Source organism: Balaenoptera acutorostrata, chromosome 1 (assembly GCF_949987535.1).
Source record: "Balaenoptera acutorostrata chromosome 1, mBalAcu1.1, whole genome shotgun sequence".
Lineage (NCBI taxonomy): Eukaryota > Metazoa > Chordata > Mammalia > Artiodactyla > Balaenopteridae > Balaenoptera > Balaenoptera acutorostrata.
In genome coordinates this window covers 43,899,051-43,926,820 of record NC_080064.1, presented here as the reverse complement: position 1 = coordinate 43,926,820, position 27,770 = coordinate 43,899,051, and the positions used below count along the sequence as shown (strand labels likewise).

General features: G+C 37.8%; 1 protein-coding gene across 1 annotated transcript; it reads right to left on the bottom strand.

Annotated features, from left to right (window-relative positions):
* Window positions 1-328: 328 nt before the first annotated feature.
* On the bottom strand, window positions 329-27,400 carry BTF3L4 (basic transcription factor 3 like 4). Its single transcript, XM_007164463.3, has 6 exons — window positions 27,286-27,400; window positions 23,985-24,051; window positions 20,308-20,421; window positions 2,267-2,468; window positions 1,343-1,402; window positions 329-783 (listed from the first exon to the last, which is right to left on the bottom strand). Exons 2-6 carry the CDS (start codon window positions 24,036-24,038, stop codon window positions 737-739), a joined length of 477 nt encoding a protein of 158 aa, XP_007164525.1. The 5' UTR covers window positions 24,039-24,051; window positions 27,286-27,400; the 3' UTR covers window positions 329-736.
* Window positions 27,401-27,770: the final 370 nt, after the last annotated feature.

The following is a 27,770-nucleotide window of genomic DNA, read 5'->3' as shown; positions in this document are numbered from 1 at the left end:
TTACTAAAGGCTAACCAGGCCATTTAGAGACCAAAAGGGGAGAAAACAAGGCATTTAGGACAAAATCTAGTAGAAGAAATTCCTCTGGGTCTAACTAGGTAAGTGAATCTAAGGCAACTGCACCAAAGATATGCTACCCATTATGCCAGCATGAAGCTGGTGACAAAATATCTCAAGACATTTTAAACCCAGAAAAATGTATGAGAAATATGTTAATGAAGCAAATTAAAACCAAACCTCCAAGGGTAAAATCTCCTCAGATTTGAAATCCAAGATACTCACTTTTCATTAATTCTGTGCATCATTAGAAAAAATAAAAAGTAACAAATGTAAAGATTTGTTTTATTTCTACTGGGGTAAGGACGAGGATAAATAAAACTGTTTTCCAATTTGCTCTCCACTGTATACACACATACCCACACGCATACATACACATACACACACTAAAAATACCCCAACAAAAAACAAAACAAAAAACCCAAGAATCAAAACCCAGAACACCCTCAAACTGCACCAACACTTCGTATTTTGACCAAAAGAATAGATCCTGGAAGGAAGTGCAAAATGCAAAATCAAATGATCGAAAAATGCTGAATAAACAGCATTATTAATATACAAAATATTTATATTACTGAACTAGTAACAGCTGATGTTCTCCGTGTCTGTAAAACTTTGGAACCACATAGCTGATTTGTTAAATCTAGTCCATGCCAGCTTCCAAAAACCAGAAAAAATTTTAGTTAGCTTCATTCTTTGATGCCTCATCAAAATTTTCTACGAGATCTGAAAAAAAAAAGTAAATAAGTTAAAGATACAAAAAAAGACAAAGAGGTAAATGCAATTCCTAACTTCTAGCCTAACAAAAACAAAATTGTTGCTACTAGAATTAGCCTGAAAACATATGAAAACATATAAGAGGCAGAAATGAATTGGTGGCATTTCACTAATAATGCTTCATTTATCTGCTTAAAACAGAAACCCTAAGGAAATGTTAGTCTTCTTTTGCCTATGCAAACTACTAAGGTGAATAGCATTTTCATATGTCAATCATAATTCCTACAGAAATGTTGTAACAATAACTATGCAAATTTATAATCACAATGATTCCAATTTAATAAAGGCAGATTCCAATTTAATAAATGCAGCAGAGCTTTGTGTGACAATTTCTAAGTTCTGAACGGGAGGGCTTTTATCCTGTTTCATTAGATCGTATACACATCGTTGTGAATCCATTTACATTCACAAGCTCACCATTAACAAAAAACTGAAAAATGATCATGCAATGAATTAAATGAGATAAACAGGACGCTAAAAATCTTAAAACTAAAGAAATGTCACCTACCTGGAACATCATCATCCTCCTCATCAATGTCTTCTGGTTTTGGTGTTTTGCTATCCAACACTACAAACAGTTTATTTTAAAATTAGCCATTGAGAACAAAGACCTTTACCAAACACTTGTAATGTTTATCCTTTTTTCCTGTCTACATAGTTCTAGAAACAAATCTTACATAGTTGTTCAGAAAAAGCTAAATACTGCCTAATCTAAATGCCATATTTTTTTCTTGATACTAAAATCAATAAAAGTTTAAGTTCATTAGATATACACTAAATACAGTTGGCAATTTCAATGGGTAGCGAAGGTAAAACTTACATGCAACGTGGAATAATTTAGGTGAGTTTAAATAAAGACATTATAGTTAATTAATTCTCCAAATTCCATATTCTCCAAATAAAAAATCAACATTCAAGATTTTTTCCATCTCTTTTGGTGTAAAACTATCTAGCTTTGTAGTATTAGCACTGAACTAATAGGCTCTGATTTTTTAGGGATGACAAGACACATTTGAAATCAGAACTATCTTGGACACTCAGAACTTATGGTTGCTGCATCTATAGTACAATCAACAATATTAAATGAAAATATAGTTCTGTGATAACACTATCTTCTTGTTGTCATTAGTCAGAAGTGAATACCAAATCAACTGTTTATAAAATGTGGCCTGCAGATCCTGGCACTTCCCTTTTAGGTAATTACCTCTCAACACTCTATATTACTACCAAAATGTATCTGAATATTCTACATGCTACACTGCATAATTATTAAAGGAACAAACTCAAAAATTTATGAAGCATACAAGTAATATTATAAAAAGTAAAATTTATGTACAGGCAAATCCTTCTAGCATAAAATGGACACCTTTTAAATCATTAGGTTCTTTAAGTAAGGTGAGGAGGGAAAGAGGTACTAAATTGAAATACCTACCTTGCCGAGGGAACTGTTCAGCTAACTTCCTAAGACTTGTTAAGCTGTCAGCACCAAGCTGACTTAATATTCCAGGAAGCATTTCTGTGATTGGTTTAGCTTCTGCATGTCCAGTAATCGCAAAGGTGTTAGCAGAAAGGGAAGCTTGGACTTTGGGATTGTTGAAATGAATAACTGTCCCATCATCTTTAATCATGTTCACCTGTGTGATCACAGAAAAAAATGTATTTCACATATTTGGTACAACTTTAAAAATGTTTAAAAAAACATTTTATCCAATTACTGTTTTTTACTTGGTAGTTAGTTATGCAATCCCAATGTAGTAATTATGTAAGCCGTGGATTTGGGTGGAAAAAGACCCTAGTGACAAAGTAAAATAATGTACATGGCATAAACTACTAGGATGGTCAAGAAATAGTCATTTTATTATAGAATCTAAATTTATTATTATTATTACTGGCCACGCCACACGGCTTGTGGGATCTTAGGTCCCCGACCAGGGATCAAACCTAGGCACATGGCAGTGAAAGCGCTGAGTCCTAACCACTGGACCAGGGAATTCCCTAGAATCTAGATTTTAAATTCAAAGATTTCTACTGCGAGGAAGAAGTTCATGCCCACATTTTTAAAATATGGAGTTATCAGCCACGAATTGGCTTCATAATGAAATTACCCATTATCTTACTCAATTTATACTGGCAAACTAAATCAATAGATACTATTGTATCTGTACAATAGTCAGCATCTTACTTATGGGACAGGTTGTAAGGGGGTAATAGTGTATGGTAAAAATAACCACTGAAAACCCATAAAGAACACTCAGAAGTTTAATCAATCAGGTGTTTCACTCCTTTGAATACTTAGTAAATTTACAAAAGTTTCAACTTGTTCTCTTCATGCCTTTCTTTGTAGAGGATTTTGTCAGTTTCTCTGATTTTTAAGTGTAGCTTCTCAATAACCTTCAAAAACCCTTGTAAATGACAAGGAAGTTCTCCCACTCAGTTGCCTGGCCATCTGAACATGTATCAATTACTAGACCTTTAAAACCATCCTCACATTCTCTCTACAGCTTTCACCAATATGAACTGACTGTTTCAGATTTAATTTCATTCATTGCCTGGGACTCACTGAAAAGGAAGGGTGAATGTGCGTGCACTATGTAAAATGTTATTTTTCTCTCTCACTCTTTCTGTGTTTTAGTAGAGTTGTATTTGCATAAAAGCTAAATGTGTAAATAATGTGATTCCACTATGTAGTTGATTTCACTGGGTAAGTTACCTTGGTGGTAACATGCTTATTATATAAAAAGGTTACGAAAGTTAACTCTTGGCTACTTTAGAAGCATTTCATGATCCATCCAAAAACTGCCCTTGTCACAATCAAGCAGAGATGCTGAGTGTTCTCCATGGTCAGGGCAAGTGGGCTTTTCTTCCTCAGAGGTGATCACCACCACTGATAGACAGCACCAGAAAGGAAGGGGAAGAAAGGGGCTTCTAAATTTCAGGCAAGACCTGGAACACAGAGAAAATAAAGGCAAATCCCCTAGAAAATTGTAACTAAACCCCACAAATATTACACAGAGTAAGCATTCAATCTAGCTGTCCTGAACAAAAATCATCACGAGTTAAAAATAATCTATATTAACTTTAGAAAAAGATAAACTATGTACTTCTGAAGATAATTACTGTTTAAGTAGAAAAGTTAAATGGAAAAATGGCTGAAAATATAGGAGAGGAATGGCTTGAGAAGGCATTGGCATAGTAGATATGAAATGGGATGCTGCTCTGGATCTATCCTGGAATCACATAATTTTAATATGGGAAAAGAATAAAGATATGGTAGGACTATATTTTCCAAATCAAGACCAAATCACTTAATTTAATAAAGGATTTCTACAATACTTCCAGGTGTGAAAAGAGCCTCAAACATTGTAATATGAGATATTTTTTATTTACAAACATTGAAGTCACAAGAGATTTGAAATCAATATTGTTCCAAAAAAGTCAGGCCATATATTTGTTGAATTTAGAGGTCTTCTAGTTCAAATCTCTTGTTAAAGAAATAAATACTAAAGACAAGAGCTCTTGGTTAAGCAACATACCCAAGGACAAATAGCTGGTTATGTGCAAACCCAGAACTTGAACCTGGATTTCCCAACTTTGTTTAGTTTCCTTCCTATGATGTCATTCTCATTCTTAAAACACTTATTTGTCTATAAAAATTCAATTCTGTGACACCATAAAAGCTTGTCAGAGAAATATTTATCTCAGAATGTAAGCTAAATAACAGCTGATATATGGATAATATATATCTTACTGGCAGCAAAATAAGAGGCTAACATGGGGCAAAAAACAATAAATAAATTCATTTATTTTCCTTCTGGTTCAACCTTCTTTTCCAAAGGCTAAATGTTAAGTCATATTTTACAGCCTGATGTAGGTCTTTGTAGTTTAAAATTTGTTTGAGTTTAGTGTGAAAAGCAATATGAATGCCATCCCAGACTGTGAAATACAAATAAATTTATTAATGGTTGTTTTAAATGGGGTTATATAAAAGATGTAGCTTCATGAACAGAAAGGTCCAGAAACGGGTGGAGAGTTTAATTTTAGAATAGAGAGAATGAAATACTGGAAGTTAAAAAGGCCAGAATATTTTATTTCTATCTCACATTCCTTCCCCTCTACTGAGCAAATGACATGGTTATATAAGGCTCCTTGATACAGGCTATTAGAACTATCAAAGGATTAATTGTTGGGCTGAGCAAGATAAATTAGATACTTCCCAACTCTTTTAGAGGCAAAAGGAGGCATAAGGAATTTGTTAAATTCACAAAGCAAACTGTATGCATTTCATATGAAGACTTCACTTCCCCCAGTGATTTTACTGCTGTTTGGTCTACGTAAATCATACAATCTATATACAGTATAATAACAAGGAGCAGACAAATAAACAAAGACTATTAAACTAGCTACTGCAACAGCACTCAGGTCCCTTTTTCAATCGATCAAGCACCCCATTTATGTCAGTGTTTTTTCCACTTAACAGGTAGCTGAGGTAAAGAATGCTACTTGAGTTATGGAGGAAGAGGCATTTAAAAATATTTTAATTTTTTATTTTTGGCTGCGTTGGGTCTTCATTGCCATGCGAGCTTTCTCTAGTTGCAGTGAGCAGGGGCTACTCTTCGTTGCAGAGCACAGGCTCTAGGCACGTGGGCTTCAGTAGTTGTGGCTCAAGGGCTCTAGACTCAGGCTCAGTAGTTGTGGCACACGGGCTTAGTTGCTCCGCAACATGTGGGATCTTCCCGGCCCAGGGCTCGAACCCGTATCCCCTGCATTGGCAGTCAGATTCTTAACCACTGCACCACCAGGGAAGTCCCAAAGAGGCATTTTTTTGACCCCAGTCCAAAATTCCAGATACCCTTGCTCTTATTTTTTGCTCTAATTAATACTGACATGTCTTTTAGTTACCAGAAAATACTTTGTCCTCTCATGCATAGTGCATTTACATATGCTGTTTTCACTGTTTAGAACCCTTTCCTGCTTCTCCACATTGTAAGTTCCCATTTATCCAAGACTTGGGTCAGATGCTTCTTTCTCTGTGAAACCTTAAGGTGGTTTATTCACCTTCTGCACTTCATGGAAACTGATATTATATAGAATTATCTTGTAGTATAATTGTGTTTGTAATCTTTGACCTTACTAGAAGGTGAACTCCTTGAGATCAGAGACCACTGCCTCACGAGATACAGTATCCCAATTGTCAGCACCTAATAGTTACTCAAATTTGCTGAATGGACACCTCATATAAAACTTATTCTAAAATCATGGATGCTGTCAGATCTCACTTCCCCAAATGCTAGATGAGGGGTCATATTAAGGTTTAGAAATAGCACCAGTAGTGCCCCCAATGAAGACACCCAGAACCTCCTGGGCTGTATTTTTGGCCTGACTTTTCCTATTGTTCTGCCCTTTCAGAATCAGCCCAACTGCTCTATAGAATTGAGAGCTATTTTAAGTCATTCCGGGCAACTGCTGGGTGGCCCAATTATGCTATCAAAACCTTAACAACCCCTACCCTTGCTGGCCTTTGAGTAGGGCACATATATTAACTATAGCAGCCTTCTAGCTGGTAAATCTGATGCTCGCTTTATTCCTACACAGCAATAAGTTTTCATGGCTATAAGGAGGCTTACAAAGTTATGATTGACTCCACTGGCTCCTGCCAGTAACTAACTGCCCTCTCAGTTCAGAGAGGGGGTTTAAATTCTTATGCTATGTGATTTTTGCTTGTTTGTTTGTTTCCAAGTCCCCACTAGGCCAGTTAGCTGTAGTTCATAATTGACAGTTGTCTTAAAATCAAGTTTTATTGCTACTCCTTCCTGTATGTAGTGGCACTTAAATGTTTATTAGGAAATTAATCTTTTATTGCCTTCCTGCTTTATTTTAATGGGGTGAAATAACAGACATTTTAAGAATAAGACACGTAAGTGTCTGGATTGTGTAAGGCTAAGGGATGTCAGATTTTGAGGATTATGGCCTTTGCACACACTCCCATAGGTCAGTATCTTTCACATTCAATCCTTTTAAACTCAGCACCTGCTTATATCTAAAGGCTAGTATGAAGCATAACCTATTACTACTGATATGAGTGAAAGCTAACAGACATCATTAGACTATATGATATGCTGGGATCATTTTCTCTTATGCTCTGGTGGCAGGAGTCTGATGAGATGGATTCTCTGTAGCTATGTTGTAGATAGCATAAAATGGCATATCCTTTCTGAAAATCAATTTGGCAATATGGATGAAGAGTTCTAAAAATGTTCATGATCTTTCAGTCAGCAACTGTATTTCCAAGAATCTGTCTTAAGGAACTCGGAGAGGAAGATAAATATTTATGTACATAAAAGTCCAACATGTGAGTCTTTACTATCAAAGCATTATAATGCGTAATAAATAAAGAAATATTAAATTATGGTATGTTCATATATTGGAATACATGTAGACATTTAGACTGACGATTAAGAAGAGTTTTTTAATGACATGAAACAATTTTTATAATATAATAATACTATTTGGAAAAGGAAGGATCCCAAATTGTACATCTAACTGTAGTCTCAGATATATTAAATATATATGCATATAAAGATAGGAAAGAAATATAAGACTAATAGTAGTTATTTCTGGGTAGTAATGACTGAATGCGAATATCTTTTTCATATTTTCTGCATACCGTTAACTTTCTATGATGACAATGTATTTTTATAGTGGGGGGTGGTGGAAGCTATTTTAAAAACAAAAGATGTTCATCAATAAACAAATGGATAAAATGTGGTATTACCCATAGAATGGAATATTAGTCAGCTATAAAAGGAGTGAAGTTCTGATACATGCTAAACATGGATGAACCTTGAAAACATGCTAAGTGAAGTAAGCCAGACATGAAAGGACAAATATTACATGAGTCCACTTACATGAAATATCTACAACAGGCAAATCCACAGAGACAGAAAGTAGGTTAGAGATTATCAGAGGCTGGGGGAAAGGGGAATGGGGAGTTATTGCTTAATGGGTACAGAGTTTCTATTTGGGATCATGAAAAGTTTGAAATAGATAATGGTGGTGGTTGCATAACATTGTGAGTGTAATTAATGCCACTGAATTGTACACTTAAAATTGGTTAAAACGGGAATCTAATTCTGGTGCTCTCTGGTGGATCAATGAGTCTGAACTTTTAAAAGCAACCTATATGGTTCTGAAAAAAAGTGGTCCCAAGACCAATTTTGAGAACTATTAATGGAGCAAATAAAGAATGCTAGTGACAAAATTTTGAGAAAATAATAGTTTTAGTGGGATGGAAAACAAAAGGAGACAGCAGAGGAAATAAGGATACAATGAAGTAGGAGAAAGGACAAGAAGCAAAGCATAGAATTTTAAGGAAAGTCTTGGCAAATGCTGCAGAGTATCAGTGAAATGATGATGGAGAGGAAGCAGAATAACAGGTGAAATCATCTCTAAAAGAAAGAAGGGGAGGGACTTCCCTGGTGGTCCAGTGGTAAAGAATCTGCCGTCCAACGCAGGGGACATGGGTTCGATCCCTGGTTGGGGAACTAAGATTCCACATGCCGCGGGCAACTAAGCCCGCATGCTACAACTACAGAGCCTGTGTACCACAAACTACAGAGCCCAGGCGCTCTGGAGCCCATGCGCCACAACTATAGAGTCCACACACCACAATTAGAGAGAGAAAACCCACACACTACAACTAGAGAGAAGCCTGTGAGCCGCAATGAAGATCCCACATGCCGCAACAAAGACCTGATGCAGCCAAAAATAAAAGACAAATAAATAAATATTAAAAAAAAGAGAATTCTAGGGAAAAAAAAAGAAAGAAGGGGAAATCGAGAACTGAGAGAGGCCAAGATGGCGGAGTAGAAAGACCCAAAGACCCCTAAGCTCATCTCCTCTCACAAGCAACATCACAACTAACTACAGAACAACCATTGATAAAAAAGACTGGAACCCACCAGAAAAGATCTTCTGTAACTAAAGACATAAAGAAGGAACCACAACAAGACATGTAGGAGGGGCACACTTGAGATATAATCAAATCCCGTACCCCCTGGGTGGGCGACTGGAGAGTAATTATATTACAGAGGTTCTCCTACAGGAGTGAGAGTTCTGAGCCCCACATTGGCCCCCCAGCCCAGGGGTCCGGTACCAGGAAGAAGAGCCCCCAGACTATTTGGCTTTGAAGGCCAGCGGGGCTTTATTGCAGGAGCTCCACAGGACTGGGGGGAACAGAGACTTCACTCTTAAAAGGTGCACACAAAATCTCATGTGCATCACGACTAAGGGCAAAAGCAGTAATCTGATAGGCACCTGGGTCAGACCAACCTGCTGGTCTGAGATAGTCTCCTGGGTAGGCGGGGTAGGGGTTGGGGAGCAGCTATGGCTCACCCTGGGGACACACACACTGGTAGTGGGCATATCAGGGAGCATTCATCTGCATGAGCTCTCCTGGAGGCTGACATCTTGGCATCAAGACCTGGCCCCACCCAACAGCCTGTAGGCTCCAGGGCTGGGAGGCCTCAGGCCAAACAACTAACTAGGCATGAACACAGCCCCGTCCACCAGCAGACACGCTGCCTAAAGACTTCCTAAGCCCACAGCCACCTCTAGGCATGTCCCTGCCCACCAGAGGGCCAAGACCCCACTCCACGCACAAGTGGGCAGGCACTGGCCCCTCCTGCCAGGAAGCCTGCATAAGCCTCTACACCAGCCTCGCCCACCTGTGGGCAGACACCAGAAGCAAGAACACTACAATTCTGCAGCCTGCAGACCAAGTCTGCAAACACAGGCCAGATACTACCCTGGGACCAGCTGGCCTCTGGCCCTTGGGTGATGAGAGGAGAGTGCACTGCTGGGACGCACATGACATCTTCTACAGAGGGCCACTTCTCCAAAGTCGAGAAACATAATTAACCTACTACATACATAAAAACACAAATAGCAATTTAGATAAAATGAGACATCAGAGGAATATGTTTCAGACAATGAGAACTGATGTAAAATTCCAGAAGAACTAAGCGATGTAAAATCCCAGAAGAACTAAGTGACGTGGAGATAAGCAATCTACCCAAAAAAAGAGTTCAGAGTAATGGTTGTAAAAATGATCAAAGAACTCAGGAGGAGAAGGGATGCACAAAGCGAGAAATGAGAAGTTTTTAATAAAGAATTAGAAAATATAAAGAACCACCAAACAGAATCGAAGAATACAATAACTGAAATGAAAACCCACTAGAAGAAATCAATAGCAGACTAAATGAGGCAGAAGAATGGATCAGTGAGTTGGAAGACAGACTAGTGGAAATCACTGCCATTGAACAGAAAAAAGAATGAGAAGAAATGAAGACAGTTTAAGAGATCTCTGGGACAACATTAAGTACACTAGTAATAAGATTATAGGGGTCCCAGAAGGAGAAGAGAGAAAGAAAGGTCCTGACAAAATATCTGAAGAGATAATAGCTGAAACCTTCCCTAACCTGGGAAAGGAAAGTCACCCGAGTCCAGGAAGTACAGACAGTCCCATACAGGATTAACCAGAGAGGAACAGACTAAGACATATTGTAATCAAAATGACAAAAATTAAAGATGAAGAGAGAGTATTAAAAGCAACAAGAGGGAACTTCCCTGGTGGTGCAGTGGTTAAGAATACGCCTGCCAATGCAGGGGACATGGGTTCGAGCCCTGTTCTGGGAAGATCCTACATGCCACAGAGCAACAAAGCCCGTGTGCCACAACTACTGAGGCTGCACTCTAGAGCCCATGAGCCACAACTACTGAAGCCTGCGCGCCTAGAGCCTGTGCTCCACAACAAGAGAAGCCACCACACTGAGAAGCCCGCACCACAACGAAGAGTAGCCCCCACTCACTGTGACTAGAGAAAGCCCGCAGGCAGCAACAAAGACCCAACACAGCCAAAAATAAATAAATAAATAAGTATATATATATATATATATATATATATATATATATATATATATATATGTATAAAGCAACAAGAGAATAGCATCAAATAACATACGAGGGAACTCCCATAAGGCTATCAGCTGAATTTTTGGAAGAAACTCTGCATGCCAGAAGGGAGAGATGATATACTCAAAACAATGAAAGGGAAATACCTACAACCAAGAATACTCTACTCAGCAAGGCTCTTGAGGTTCAGATGTGATGGAGAAATCAAAAGCTTTACAAACAAGCAAAAGCTAAAAGAATTCAGCACCACCAAACCAGCTTTAAAACAAATGTTGAAGGAACTTCTCTAGGCAGAGAAGAAAAGGTCACAACTAGAAACAAGAAAATTACAAAATGGAAAAGCTTGCTGGTAAAGGCAAACATACAATAAAGCACGATATCATCCACACACAAAGCCAGTAGGGAGTTCAAAAGACAAAAGTAGTAAAATCATCTGTATATACAATAAGCAATTAAGGGATACACAAAAAATTAGATATAAAATATAATACCAAAAACAGCAATCATGAGCGTAGGAGAATACAAATGCAGGGCATCTAAAATGCATTTGAAATTAAGAGATGAGCAACTTAAAACAAGCATGCATATACAGACTGTTATACAAAAAGCTCATGGTAACCATAAAACAAAAATCTATAAAAGATATACACACAAAAAAGAAAAAGGAATCCAAGCATAACACTAAAGACAGCCATCAAATCACAAGAGAAGAGAACAAAAGAAGGGGAAGAAAAGACCTGCAAAAACAAATCCAAAACAATTAACAAAATGGCAATAGGAATATGCATATTGATAATTACCTTAAATGTAAACAGACTGAATGCTCCAACCAAAAGACACGGACTGGCTGAATGAATACAAAAATAGGACCCATATATATGCTGCTTACAAGAGACTCCCTTCAGATCAAGAGACCCATACAGACTGAAAGTGAGGTACTCCACACCAATGAAAATCAAAAGAAAGCTGAAGTAGCAATACTTATGTCAGACAAAATAGACTCTAAAATAAAGACTGTTACAAGAGACAAGAAGGACACTACATAACAATCAAAGGATCAATCCAAGAAGATATGACAATTGTAAATATATATGTACCCAACATAAGAGCACCTCAATATACAAGGCAAATGTTAACAGACATAAAAGAGAAACCGACAGTAACACAATAATAGTAGGGGACTTTAACAACCCACTTACATCAATGGACAGATCATCCAGACAGAAAGTCAATAAGGAAACACAGGCCTTAAGTGACACATTAGAGCAGATGGACTTAATTGATATTTATAGAGCATTCCATCTGAAAGCAGCAGAATACACATTCTTTTCAAGTGTACATGGAACATTCTCCAGGACAGATCACATGCTGGGCTACAAAGCAAGCCTCGGTAAATTTAAGAAAACTGAAATCATATCAAGCATCTTTTCCAACCACAATAGTATGAGGTTAGAAATCAACTACAAGGGAAAAAACTGCAAAAAAACACAAACACATGGCGGCTAAACAATATGCTACTAAAAATCAATGGATCCCTGAAGAAATCAAAGAGGAAATCAAAAAATACCTTGAGACATGTGAAAACGAAAACATGACAATCCAAAACCTATGGGATGCAGCAAAAGCAGTTCTAAGAGGGAAGTTCATAGAGATACAAGCTAAGAGGGAAGTTCATAGAGATACAAGCTTACCTCAGGAAACAAGAAAAATCTCAAATAAATGACCTAACATTACACCTAAAGCAACTAGAGAAAGAAGAACAAACAAAACCCAAAGGCAGCAGAAGGAAAGAAATCATCAAGATCTAAGCAGAAATAAATGAAATAGAGACTAAGAAAACAATAAAAAACATCAATAAAACTAAAAGCTGGTTCTTTGAAAAGGTAAACAAAATTGACAAACCTTTAGCCAGACTCAGCAAGAAAAAAAGGAAGAGGGCTCACATCAATAAAATCAGAAATGAAAAAGGAGAAGTTACAACCAATACCACAGAGATACAAAGGGCCATAAGAGGCAACAAGCAACTATATGCCAATAAAATGGACAACCTAGAAGAAATGGACAAATTCTTAGAAAGGTACAATCTCCCAAGACTGAACCAGGAAGAAATAGACAATATGAAGAGAACAATTACCAGTACTGAAATTGAATCAGTAATTTAAAAACTCCCAGTAAACAGAAGTCCAGGACCAGATGGCTTCACAGGTGAATTCTATCAAACATTTAGAGAAGAGTTAAAACATATCCTTCTGGGGCTTCCCTTGTGGCACAGTGGTTGAGAATCTGCCTGCTAATGCAGGGGACACGGGTTCGAGCCCTGGTCTGGGAAGATCCCACATGCCACGGAGCAGCTGGGCCCGTGAGCCACAACTACTGAGCCTGCGCGTCTGGAGCCTGTGCCCCGCAACGGGAGGGGCCGCGATAGTGAAAGGCCCACGCACCGCGATGAAGAGCGGTCCCCGCACCGCGATGAAGAGTGGCCCCCACTTGCCGTAACCAGAGAAAGCCCTCGCACGAACCGAAGACCCAACACAGCCAAAAATAAATAAATAAATAAATAAAGTAGCTATAAAAAAATTAAAAAAAAAAAATGTAGGGAACTTGATTTAAAAAAAAAAAAAAAACAAACAACATATCCTTCTGAAACTATTCCAAAAAACTGCATAGGAAGGAAAACTTCTGAACTCATTCTATGAGGCCACCATCACCTTGACACCAAAACCAGACAAAGACACCACAAAAAAAGGAAATTACAGGCCAATATCGCTATGATGAACCCAGATGCAAAAATCGTCAACAAAATACTAGCACCTGAATCCAACAATACATTAAAAGAATCATACGCCATGATCAAGTAGGATTTATCCCAGGGATGAAAGGATTTTTCAGTATCCACAAATCAATCAGTGTGATACACCACATTAACAAATTGAAGAGTAAAAAGCATATGATCATCTCAATAGATGCCAAAAAAGCTTCTGATAAAATTCAACATCCATTTATGATGAAAACTCTCCAGAATGTGGGCACAGAGGGGACTTACCACAACATAATAAAGGCCACATATGACAAACCCACAGCTAACATCATACTCAATGGAGAAAAGCTGAAAGCATTTCCTCTAAGATCAGGAACAAGACAGGGATGCCCACTATCACCATTATTATTCAGCATAGTTTTGGAAGTCCTAGCCACAGGAATCAGAGAAGAAAAAGAAATAAAAAGAATCCAAATTGGAAAAGAAGTAGTAAAACTGTCACCGTTTTCAGATGACATGATACTGTACATAGAAAATCCTAAACATGCCACCAAAAAATTACTAGAGCTCATCAATGAATTTGGTAAAGTTGCAGAATACAAAATTAATGCACAGAAATCTGCTGTATTTCTATACACTAACAACAAAATAGCAGAAAGAGAAATTAAGGAAACAATCCCACTTACCTTTGTATCAAAAAGAATAAAATACCTAGGAATAGAGACCTCCCTAGGGAGGCAAAAGACTTGTACTCCGAAAATTATTAAGACGCTGATGAAAGAAATTGAAGATGACAAAAAACAGATAGAAAGACATACCATGTTCTTGGATTGGAAGAATCATAATTGTTAAAATGACCATACCACCCAAGGCAATCTACAGATTCAATGCAATCTCTATCAAATTACCAATAGCATTTTTCATGGAACTGGAACAAAAAATTTTAAAATTCGTGTGGAAACACAAAAGATCCTGAAAAGCCAACACGATCTTGAGAAAGAAGAATGGAGCTGGAGGAATCATGCACCTTGATTTCAGACTATATTACAAAGCTACAGCAATAAAACAGTAGGATACTGGCATGAAAACAGACACATAGATCAATGGAACAGAACAGAAAGCCCAGAAATAAAGACACGCATTTATGGTCAATTAATCTATGACAAAGGAGGCAAGATACAACGGAGAAAAGACAGTCTCTTCAATACCTGGTGCATGGAAAACTGGACAGCTACATGTAAAAGAATGAAATAAAAACATTCTCTAACACCATATATAAAAATAAACTCAAAATGGATTAAAGACCTAAATGTAAGACCAAATACTATAAAACTCTTAGAGGAAAACAGAGGCAGAACACTCCTTGTATTTTTTTTTTTTTTTGGCCATGCCACACGGCTTGCGGGATCTTAGTTCCCCGACCAGGGATTGAAACTGTGCCCCTGCAGTGGAAGCACAGAGTCCTAACCACTGGACCGCCAGGGAAGTCCCATATATACTTCAATTTTAAAAAATCGTTAAAAAAAAAAAAAAGATCTGGGACTTCCCTGGTGGTGCAGTGTTTAAGAATCTGCCTGCCAATGCAGGGGACATGGGTCCGATTCCTGGTCTGGGAAGATCCCACAAGCTGCAGAGCAACTAAGCCTGTGCGCCACAACTACTAAGCCTGTGCTCTAGCTCCTGCGAGCCATAACTACTGAAGCCCATGCGCCTGGAGCCCGTGCTGTGCAACAAGAAAAGTCACTGTACTGAGAAGTCCGCACACCACAATGAAGAAGAGCCCCTGCTCGCTGCAACTAGAGAAAGCCCATGTGCAGCAACGAAGACCCAACACAGCCAAAAATAAAAAAAAAGCTCTGCACATAGGGAAAAAAAGGGAAAATTTTATGTTATGTTTATTTTACCACACACAAAAAAAACAGGAAAAAAAACCCCCCAAAAAGCAGGATATTTAAAGAATGTAAGACTGCTGTGTAATAGTAAGTTGAATGGTACACAGTGTTTCTCTTTTACTCTCCTGTACTCAGAGCTGTACATCCATTGACACCTGAGGCCCTAGCTGGAGGAAGAAGGAACTGCAGTAAGGGTCAACAAATAACTTTAGGTTCTCCTTCTGTATAACTGGTTCAAGAAAAATAAGAGCCAAGAAGAGTAAAATATAAACATAAGTAAAGTAAGTAAAAAATATAAACATAAGTAAAGTAAGTAAAACTTATGTGTACAATTACAAAATTTCAATTCCCAGCTCTAAGCTTTCTCCTGAGTGCCAGCTCTCTATGGCTAACTTCTTGCAAAACAATTCCACCTAGAATAATCAGTATCACTTAAACTTAACAGGCCCCAAACAAACTCATTGTGGGAGTCAGCATGCTATAGACTATAAATGAAGAATAAACACAGTTCCTACTGTCAAGACTCTTACAATCTACTGCAAACAGACTACTTGGTTAATAAGTAATCATATCCTACAATATGAGGCTGTAATAATAAACACATTATAGCAGAGCAATTTAAGCTAAGGGCAGTGGAAGTACAGATAAAGTGTTGATGAATTATGCCTGGAAAGATAGGGAAGGTTTCATGGAGACAGAATCATACCTTAGTTAAGATAGAAGCTGTCCTCTGAATATAATAGTAAAACTCTGTGAAACAACTAGACCATCTGAACCAGAGAAGCAGATTTTTGGTGACATTTCTTACTAAATACATCTGATGAAATCAATTATCTCTGAGAAATGAAACAGATCCTACTTTTGATAGATGCATGTTATCATCAGGAGAAGAAAGGTGACAACACGGTCACTATAGTCAACTAGATTACCAAGTAAGAAGCACATCCAAATATCTTCAAATGTCATAGAACATAAAACATTTTCAGAAATTTAGTTCTGGATTATACTCTCAGAGTTCACATAGGAATTTCTTCCTAAAACCTGGTATTTACTTGGCTTTTTTGTATGAAACAGTCTCTGACACTCCCCTGCCCCTTTTTGACAGCTTTGGATTTCTCTGTCTTTGGTAACAGGTAAAAGAAATCTACATATGACTGAATTTATTACCCCAAATTAACAAACTAAGGAATACATACAAGACCAGAGAAGCCTCTCTAAATTCAAACAGTCCTTTAGTTTTCAAGTATTTGAAGAGGACATAAATTAAGCTTTAGGAGGGGAAAAAAATTACTGATACTGACAGCCTAGAAAGTAAGATTAAAATTTTACTTGGCAAAAGTGCATTCAATAAGTTTTTGAAACCCAACTCTGATCTCTCTGTTCCAACCCACCAAACCAAGTACTTTCTATTGGTTTGATGTTTTGAAGGTCAAAGTACAGAAAACATAGTAATATTATTTTTGCTTTACAACAATGGTAATGGTATCTTCTCTTTTCAAATGTTTTTATCTGCTTTCCTTAAACTGCCAAAACCCAAAAAGATAGTATCTTCCAGAGTTCAGCACTTTGAAAAAAGCTGAAAACATCCCAAGTTAAAAATAACGAAATTGTAAAATAATTTTCTTCTATTCTAAGACGTATATATTTTTTCATATCTTAATGTTTCTGAAAACTGCACACGTTTTCATGTATACATTTAATGTAGTAGTTTCTTTTTTCCTCCAAGAAGCTGTTTTTAAACCAAGTGTGTGTCATAATTTTCTTAAAAAAAAAAAATGAAAAAAAATCTGCTTTAATTATAGTAACACAAAACATAATGTTTGAGGCAAGCCAGATTATACGGTACACTAGATATGCCTAAACAAAATTATTTTAGATCTGCAAAGTGTTATATAAAGTACAAATATCTTGGTTCTCAAAAAATCAATTTTAGAAAGAGGGAAAGGAAGAAAGCAAACCTTCCCATTTTAGTTTCAAACATTCAGAATGTTACAGCTGTTACCTTACAGTGTTAATTTTCTTTATGCATATTTTCTCTGTACAACTAGTCTGTGAGGGTTGGAAGACATCACACACACACACACGGGGGTGGGAGTGCAACAAGAGCACGTACATGCCTATTATGTACCATTAATTTTCTGTGTGACGTTTTGGAGATATGTGTCCCCAAACAGAACTGCACTGGCAATACCAACAAAAAAGAATTAATAATATAGTTTAATACATGCTATAATAAAATTAAATACAGGGCATTATGGAGGCACATAGAAAAGGCGTCTAACCCTTCTTTGCATAAATGTGTATGTGTGCTACCAGGAAGGCTTCTGGGAGGAAATAACACCTACATTAATACCTGAAAAAGGAGAAAAAGCAATGTCCTTGGAAATACTGATGGGGATTTCTTTTATTTATAATGTTAAGTAATGAATTGTACATGGCAGGTGCTCAGTAATACAGGATATGAGGCAGGTACTGTCCCTTTCTTAGGGGGGAGTTTGGAAGAATAGAGAGGAAGGAGGGGCAGGAGGAGAGGAAAAGGCCAATAGTGGGTATAAGAAAGTATAACTAAAAAGACCAAAGCAGGATAAATCAATGAATAAAATGAACTCTGGTTTTGACATACTTAATTCAAACCTGGAATTCAGCACTTACTAGCTATGTGATCTTGGGCAGATACCTGACTCTCTAAGTCTCAGCTTTCTTATCTATAACCAGTAACAACCAACCATGAGACACTGTGAAGCTGAAATGGATAATACATATTTGTTTATCTGTCTAGCTGTCTAATTAGTTTCCCTACTAGATTTTAAGCTCTAAATGACAGAGACTATGAATAATATCTTATGAATCACTGCCTAGCAAAATGCTTGGCATACAGCAGATGTTCACTACCATTAAAAACTTATTATGATAATTTTGACTACAAATAAACCATGACCTCAGCACACCATTATAACTAGTTTGTTTATATTCTGAAGAGATCAAAGACTGATAACCGACTGGTTCTTTATTTCACTATAAAACACTAAAAGTTTTATTAATTATAAGAACCATAAAGTCTTCCAAATTTGAACAAAACCAAACATTTAGACAAGCATGCCCCTGGAAATATTATGCAGTTAAAATCTATACTTCAAGGAGGTGTAAATATAATCTTTTCCTCTCTCTAAAGAAGTGTTTTCAACCAAGGGTGATTTGCCCCCCCAGAGAACATGCAATAATGTCTGGAGACGTTTTTGGTTGTTGTAACTGGGGATCTAGTGGGTAGAGTCCAGGGATGTTGCCAAACATCCTACAATGCACAGGATAGTTCCCACAGTAAAGAATTATCTGGTTCAAAATGTCAACAGTGTTGAGGTGAGGAGGGGTGGGCATGGAGTCAGAGAGTAGAAAGGTAGGCAAAAATATAAGATTGCCTGAACACTTGTAAGTAGGTTAGGTTTAACATTATCAGAATTCATGTCCATTATTATAACTTATTCTTTTTTTTTAATCAAGCTGTGATTTTTTTTTAAACATCTTTATTGGAGTATAATTGCTTTACAGTGTTGTGTTAGTTTCTGCTGTATAACAAAGTGAATCAGCTATACTATACATATATCCCCATATCCCCTCCCTCTTGCATCTCCCTCCCTCTCACCCTCCCTATCCCACCCCTCTAGGTGGTCACAAAGCACCGAGCTGATCTCCCTGTGCTATGCAGCTGTCAAGCTGTGATTTTTAAAGAGAGGCTTAGATTTGCTTTTTCTCAAATATACCCCAGATAGAGAATGATCTCTCTGAAAATTATTTTAGGTCAATGAAAATATATAAAAGCTTTCAATAGCTCAGAAAACAAAAAAGCATTTTAAATGCTTAATTTCAAGACTTGCAAATGAAGTTCTAATATTTATCAGAGTAAGAATGCACAGCCACATCAAGCTGAATGGAAAAAAGATACATGTGGCTTACATTTCCTACTATTTTATCAGTATATTGACTTTGAAAGTACAAAGCAGATTTAAACGATGTGTTCATTCATTCATATATGCATGGTTGAAGGAATATGTAGCACTTTGCCATTTCACTGCCTTTTTTTTTGGGTACTCTGCTATTTCTTTAATAGTAATCCCCATCACCACATTGTTTCTGATCTATGTTTCACAGCACATGTCCATTAATAATCTACTAAAAATGGTGAGGTGGTGCCACACAAAGTAATGACATAATGAAATCTAACTGATGGCAGTGAAAATTTTAACATTGGTTACTATCAGAAATGGAATCATTAGGTAGCAGTAGGTCTAGATGGTAACAAATCACAAACAGTTGATGTTATTATAATTTTTCTTGAGTATCTTTTGAAATAACATCAATCTTTGGCTTCAGATTTGAGAAAAGTAGTATCATCAAAATATAAAAAAATAATTTAAAAATTTAATGAACAATTTTTGAAAGAGGTCTAATAAGAAATCCAATTCATGAAAAGCTATTGCTAGAGCTTGGCTGAGGTAATGCTTTGAGAGACTATGTATGGGAAAAAAGTCCACCCTACTGGAAGAAATCTTTGGGTTTCTTTATTTCTGTATCATTAGAAAAAAATCTTATTTTACATTAAAATTCAAGAACAGTTCCATAATTTTGACATATATGCAAATACTTTGAGTCTGAAAAGTATAATGAATCCCTTAGCTGTCTACTAAAATCATTTTTTTTGACAATCATCCAATTTACACAATAAGCAAATTCAATAGCTATAGTCTTTCAAAAAGACAATACCAGATTCATCTAAGCTGATATTTTACATCTGAAAGTGTGGATAATTATTTGTGAATGTGCTACTTGTCCACATAACAATTTACAAAGTGATCATACCTCTTCAATACCAGCTATATTATTCACAGCCAGCTTTTTTAGAGAACTCTGAAGTTTTTTGTCATCAGCTGTAGCTGTTCTATGTACCACCTTCTTCTTTCTGCGAGCTGTACCCTGAGAGATAACCAAACAGAAGTGTTAGCGTGCCATGCATTTGACAACTGCAATCACTTGTCTTCCTCTACATAATATTCTAACTAATATTCTAACATAATAGTCATAATATTCACTCAAGAAACTGCCAACTTAGACTTAATGGTGAGGTGGTGCCACACACAGTAATGACATAATGAAATCTAATGAATGATTAGATGATTAATAAGACTGCTCAGAGTTGTGACTGTCAGTCTAACCCAGATTTTTGAAGGTCAGTTTCTAGCCAATTTTTCTTATTCTTTCCAATATCCAGCGTTTATCATTTTAACATTGTGTTTCAAGAAAATATGTTTCTAATAAAAAAATTGTTTCTAATAAAAAATAATTTATAATTTCAACATAATTTAGTGTGCTTTATATCAACTTTCAAACATTATAAGGAATGCTTTTTTTAACAGTGCCTACCACCCCCTGACAATAAAGTCTAAAGATATTCTGCAACTTTGGAGATTATGACATAATTAAGAGTCAAATGCCTATTATGTGAGTGTTCTAGAGTCCTAGAACCCAGGAATGAAAAAGATCAAGTTCTTACTTCAAGGAGCACACATTACAGTGTGAAGGAAAAGTCAATAAATATATAAACAAATTTGATCATTTCAAACAGGACAAGGGTATTAAGAAAAAAAATAACATAGTGACAAGAATATCAGATGGGGGTAAAGCATTACTTTATTACAATGTTCAGGGAAGGCCCCTCTGAAGAGGTGATGTATGAGCTGAGACCCATGGGAAGACCTAGGGGAAGAGTGATCCAAGCAGAATGAAACAAGAGTGAACCTTTTATTTCTAGAGAAAGCAGGCCAGTATGGCTAGAGCAGAGTAAACAATGGGAAAGGAGAAGGAAAATGAAATCAGAAAGATCGGTAAGGGCCAGATCATGTGGCCTAGAATCCCATTGGCCGGAGTTGGACTTTATTCCAATTGCAATAGGAAGCCATTGGAAGGTTTTAAGCATGAAAATGACCGGATCTGATTTATGATTTTAAAAGATGACTGAGGTTGCTGTGGAAAATGAACTATAATGAGATCAATCAGGAAGTCACTGCAGCAGTCCTGATGAGAAATGAGGGTTGTGGCAGTGGAGATGGTGAGAGCTCAGACTTTCAGAAGAACCAACAGGACTTGCTGATGGACTGGATATGGGATATGAGGGAAAAAAGGAATCTACAATGATGTTTAGAATTTTGACCTGAGCAAATAGGTTGAAAATTATACTATTTACTGAGATAGGAAAAGTTCATTTCTAAATGGATACTTTGAAACTCCAAATACATTTTTTCCATTGAAAAACTATTTAAAACAATGAATTAAATTCCTGAGCCAATTTAAAAAAATGCAACCTAAAGCAGGACTGAAACACTGCCAAGAGCAGTCTGTATCTTGAGGGCTAAATCTTTCTGAGACCTGGCAGGAGCAAAGAAAAAGGAAAGGAGGTTTCAATCTCTGGGAAGCTCCTGCAGTATTACTCAGGCAATCAGGCTTATAGAGGGTAGGCAGGAGCCTCAGTCTCAGCAATTCTGGTGGGAGTAGAAGAGAGTCCTGTGGGTAGCAGCAGAGGTTGTTATGAAATCCAGTTAAAGGATGAACTAAGAGTGACTCTTTACATAGATGGCCATTTATTTATGATGTGTTCCTGACTCAGGGAGAGGTCAACTGCTTGCTGCATACAACTCAAATGATCCTCACGCACCTCAAAGTCAACATGCCTAAAAGCTTATCAGTCCACCAAACTACTCTTCTTATATTTCCTAAGTTTTGTAGCTCTAAAACCAGAAATTTGGAGGTCATCCCAGAATCCTCTCACCCTTTCATCCCCCATATTCTATTGGTCATTAAATTGTGTCATATCCAGTCCCTGAATTTGTGTCCCACATACTACAGCAGTAGCTTCTCGATTGTTCTCCTCTATGCCAAACTTGTTTTATTTCATTTTCCACAATGCTGGCAGCTACCTTTTAAAATGACTGTTATTTCCTTCTTAAAATTCTACAGTAGTTCACTGTTGCTTTTGCCTACAGGATAAAATCCTAATCTCCCTAGTATGGCATACAAAACTATGATCTAACCCTAAAGTACCTGGTTGTTTCATTTGCTACCATTCTTTACCCATTATTTACTCTAAACTCTAGCTATAACAAACTAAAGCGAGCCGTTCCATTAAGCACCATGCTATCTCAGCATCCTATGGGCCTTTGCATGTGTGAGAATGACCCCCTTCACCCTACCCACTTATCCTTGCACCTGTTCTTGTTTATTCTTCAAATCTCAGCTCAGTGATGACGTCCTTATCTCTCCTAGGCAGGAGCACCTTGTACTTCATTTTAACATTTACTATTCTATAGTGGAACTGTGAGTATGTCTCTCTTCCAAGCTGAACTGTGTCAAGAGCAGGAAACCTTGACTTATTTATGTACTGTGTGCTTGGCCCAGAGTACATTCTCAATAAACCAGCTGAATGAATGTGCCAACTATCTGGTTTAAAATATATAATAGTGATGTGCTGCATCAAGCTCTTCAGGTATATTCTATGGTTCTTGAATATTCCTAGTTTTTGCATTGGTACATTACACTTGCTGCTACAATGTGACTAGTACTTTGGTTATAGGAATGTGTTAATATGACTCCAGAGTCATATAACTGTATCACTATGAAAGGAGGAGAAAGTACTAGTTGTTTCTCCCCTTCTCCCTCTCCTGTCCCCATCCCCAGAAACTGTGGTTATCATCAAAGTAAATGACACAGTGGGGCTGCTACATAGTGTCCTACCTACCCCCTCCCTAGGTCTGAGGTAAGTACTATTCATGCTTTTCCTTTTACAAAGATTGTATTGGGCAGAGATAAAGGTAGAATATTCTCCTTGAGCCTGAGGCTGGAGCTGAAGGGAATCAAAGATTTTCAGTGTTCAGAACTAGATCTTCCTTAGGCTTCAAAGTACGTGGAAAAAGAATGCTTATGTTCATATTCACCAACATAGACAAATAGGCAGGAATTTGGGAGGAAAACCTAGCAATGAACAAATGTACCATCAACTTGAGCATCTCCCACTGTAAACCTAACTGAAGCAGTACGGGCATCCAGTCAAGATAACCTTAATATCTGGGATGCCCTGAGGGTGAGTCTAACATAATAATAGCTGTCATTTATTAAGTGTTTAGTCTGTGCCAGACACCGTTTTAGGTGTTTTAGAAATATTACTCTATCTTTAGAAGCATCTTATATAGGATCACTTTTGTTTTGCAGATGCGAAAATGGAAGCTTAACAAGGTTGGTTAACTTGTTCGTATCATATAACCACCAGATGTTAAGAAGACTCAAAGGTGCCTATTTCAATTGCACCATCAGAGAGAGAGATCTTCTAATTACCTATCTTAGATATAGACAAATTATTTTCAAATTGGAATGTGGTTTAATCTTGATTGTTTAAAAGATTTTAGATTTTCAATGACCACAAATCCAAAATAATGACACTATCTGGTAATAATACATTCTCCTATCAGTTTTTCTTATGCCACACTCACCTTGCCCCCTATCCGGACCTGAGCCTGAAGTTTGGCTAACTTTTCTTGATTCATGCTGTTGGTAAATCTAGGGGGGGAAAAATAAATTTGTTAAAGTCACTGTTTTATTTACCAAAACAAAATAACTGTTTATACAACAGTACCTTCTGGTTCACTGAACCTGTAATATGCATCACCACCACAATCATATTGTCTATATTCTTAAAAATATTAATAACTTGTTCTAGCTTCATAAGCCAGACAGTAAAATATCCAAAATTAAATAATACCAAGAGGGAGCTGAATTTACAAACAGAAAATAGAATGGGATTCAAAGTTACCTATTCGAAGATCCCTCCTTAAAAGCATGATTCAGTACTTTGGCATTCAATAAAACCTAACCAATTATGAAATCTCTGCAAGCCAGTTTTTCTCCCAAAGATTTTTACAGCAGAGAGCTGTTACCAAATTAGCACAACCTTTAAGTAAACATTTTTCTCTCAAATCACATTCTGTATTTCTTTAAACCATAAATAGAAGACAAAAAAAAAAAAAAAAAAAGAAAGAAAAAGGAGAAAAGAAAAGAAATCTGGACAAAGAAAAAAATACAATAGGCTGTGTAGCTGTCAAGATGTGAGGTAGTCACGTCCTCTATTCAAGGTCAGGTGGTATGTTAATAATAGGAAAAGAGAACCAGATTTTCAGACATTCAATGCTTCTGCAGCACTTTCCACGGAGGTCATTCTATACCATGCACTAATATAGTATGTCATACTTGTCAAGATATTCTTGCATATAAGGTAAAATGCCTCCTTGCACAATTTGACAAAAACCTATCTCTGCTACATTGATGCTAAATTTTGTGGGGAGGAGGGGAAGAGGAGACTCTTAAAAATAAACTTTTAAAGGCTAATCTTGATTCTGAAAACTCTAAGACCATTATAAAGTCATGAATCCTACTCTGGTCAGTCCTTTCCTACTAAGGAAAAAAGTTCTTCAGTTTATAATGGGCCATAACATTCCACACTATGTAAACAAATAAAAGCCAATGTTAAAAGTCTTGTTTTACTCGTTCTTGAATCAACAGATCATTACTGAGATATGAGAGAGGGAATAAAGGATAAGGGTGTTGTCAAAACTTTTTGGCCGATTCTCTAAACTCTTTAAAATCATCATTCAGATGAAAGAGCTACTGTTTTCTTCATTTCAGAGATGAAAGAGAATCAAAGACTACATAAGTACTAATCATTCTGTACTCTGACACTGTACTTAGGCACTAACCTGTATATCTCTCTGCTTTAAGGCCAAAGTCCAGTTCCTAAATAACATTTAGAATTTATAATTTCTCAGTCTTTACTCAGCACTGTATCACAGTGCTCAAGCAGCTAAAACACTCTTTCATAGGAGCGAGTGTGATTAGAGTACAAAATCAGGAGACTTAGGTGTGTGGCAATCTCAACTCTGCCATAGACTTAAATCTGCTGATGTAAATCCCAATCTCTACACTCAATATCTACAGAAAAGGACCAATATTCACTACTCTCAAAGGAATGTGGCCACGAAGGTGTAGTGAACTAACAAAGAGCCTAAGGAACTTTTTACAAAAAAAAGGGGATAAGTGAAAATATTAGAACCAGAGACAGGGTAAACCTTTTGGGACTCTTTGGCATTTTGAAGTAACAATCCCCAAGAGAAGAGATGGAAGCCAAAATAAAGTCCTGACTTGTTTGAAACAAAGCAACAAAATTAACTCTTTATATCAATGTGTAGACAAGAAAGAACAGAGTCCATTCCAGATAATCAGTATAACAGAAAACTTGTTCCCAAGGAGTATCTCAGAGAAAAAGCATTTCAGGGAGGTTGGAAGCTCAAGGTTGGTAGGGGAGGAAGAAGAGTGGTCCTTTGTCTACTAGCAGGTTGGGGTGCATGGAATTCAAGTAGGAAATTAGATTGGACTCAGTCTATGAGAGAAGAGATTTCAAGCTCAGAATTTGGAATAGACCTCAAAGATCACCTGCTTTAACTCCCTATTCCTCAATCAACCTTCATTTTATTGTACCCATTATTTGTCTTGTACATGCGGCCATCTCAAATATTTGCAAGCAGCAGCAGGGTATAAATTATAAATAAATAAAAGTTCACCTCCTTCCCAATTTAATAGATTTGGAAATGAGGGCCCAGAAGGGAGAAGTCACTTCCTAGGCCCAAAAAGAAGAAGTAACTTCCTAAGGCCATATGATTAGTGAGTTCTTCCTTGGAGATCCTAGGATCTTTTAGCCCTTTCCTCAAGGATTCACGAAAAGATGCAAATAATGAGGTTATGATCAACATTTATTGAGTGCCTAAGTTACAAGCATCATGGTAGGCACTTTCACATACACCATGTTCGCAAAGAGATAAAATAATTTCGATCTTTAATCCTGACTTTTTATTTTGTGGGTTACTCTATCTAATAAGAGAGGCACAGGCTTTGGAATCAGAAGGATCAAATTTCCACCACTTAGGGCTTCAGAACGGTATTTTACTTCTCTGAATTTCTATCCCTTCCGTATTAGGAAAAGTGTAACACCACATACTTCACAGAGTTGTTTTAAGAGTTAAAGATTAAGGTATCAAGCACAGGGTATGGCTCACAGCAGATACTCAAAAACTGGTAACTACTGTTACCATTCCCTAAGGGACAGATCTGGTAGAGTGAAAGAACGTGGGAACGGAAGTTGAAACCTCCATTCACGAGCTGTGTAACACTGCCCGTCGGTCAATCATCAACTTCCTGACAGCCTACTATGCATCAGGCAGTGTGATGGGGCTATAAAGATGGGCAAGGCAATGTCTCAGAGAAGGCGGCAGACTTTAAACAAACATTGCCATTACGAGGTGAAGAGCGCTGCAACGGAATTCGGTCTCCAGCGCTCGGGGGCGGGGGCTGCTAGCCTCAGTTTCCCTATCTGTCTAGTGGGAGGATCAAACGAGATGACAACAGATAGGCTGTATAAAGCTCACAGCATTATTGTTGTGAATAATGAAGAATAACAGGACAGAGGCGGGGGACCACCTGCCTCCTGGGACTGGATCTGGGCGGCAACAGCGCAGGCCCGCTCGCCCACAGAAAGCGGTGGTGCTGGGGACCTTCCCTCAGGTGCCGACCCCCAGCTGCGCCGCCGGTAACCGACAGGCCAAGCCAGCCGCCTCCGCCCCCACTCGGCGCGCCACAGCGGAAGTGGCAGCCCCAGCAGTTGGCGGGTGTCGGCAGAAAAGGGCGGGGGGAGACCGTGCGCAGCGGCCTAAGGCCGTGGAGTGGCGGGACCGCCGGGGGTCTCACCTGAAGCAAGGAGGGTCCTCCAACACCAGCACGCGGCAAGAGCAAGATGGCTGCCTCAGTCGAGACAGAGAAAGACGAAGGCGGCCGCGGCGGCGGGAGTCGGTCCCACGTGACACATCCGGCCCCGCCTCTCTCTCACCAGAGCAGCCTATTCCGGGAGCCCATATACGAACTACAAAGCCCAGGCCGCTCTGCGCCTCCCAATAGAAAAGCGGCAGGTGCCGCTGCATTCTGGAGCTTGCAGTCTCCCTGGTGTTCCATTGTGTCCGTTCCTGCAGTTTGTAGGGAGCCTAATAAAAGGGCTGTGTGTATTTTTGTTTGGATGTCTACTTTTGCCGGATGTCTTTAACTAGGAATTAAGTACGCACTGTCGAGCTTAACTAGTGCGGACTCACGAGTGTGCAGACTTAACTAGTCTCCACTCAGGAGGAGACACGGGAAATTTTGACCTGTTTGTCATGCATCAGAGAGGAAAACTGAGAAAT

Bases quoted from the DNA above. Each gene is read 5' to 3' on its own strand.
- BTF3L4 (XM_007164463.3), bottom strand. From the start codon at position 24,038: ATGAATCAAGAAAAGTTAGCCAAACTTCAGGCTCAGGTCCGGATAGGG. The intron at 2,469-20,307 runs GTATGATCACTT...GTGATCACACAG, and splicing joins ATATAGCTGGTATTGAAGAG to GTGAACATGATTAAAGATGA. The intron at 1,403-2,266 runs GTAGGTATTTCA...AACTGTTTGTAG, and splicing joins TGAACAGTTCCCTCGGCAAG to TGTTGGATAGCAAAACACCA.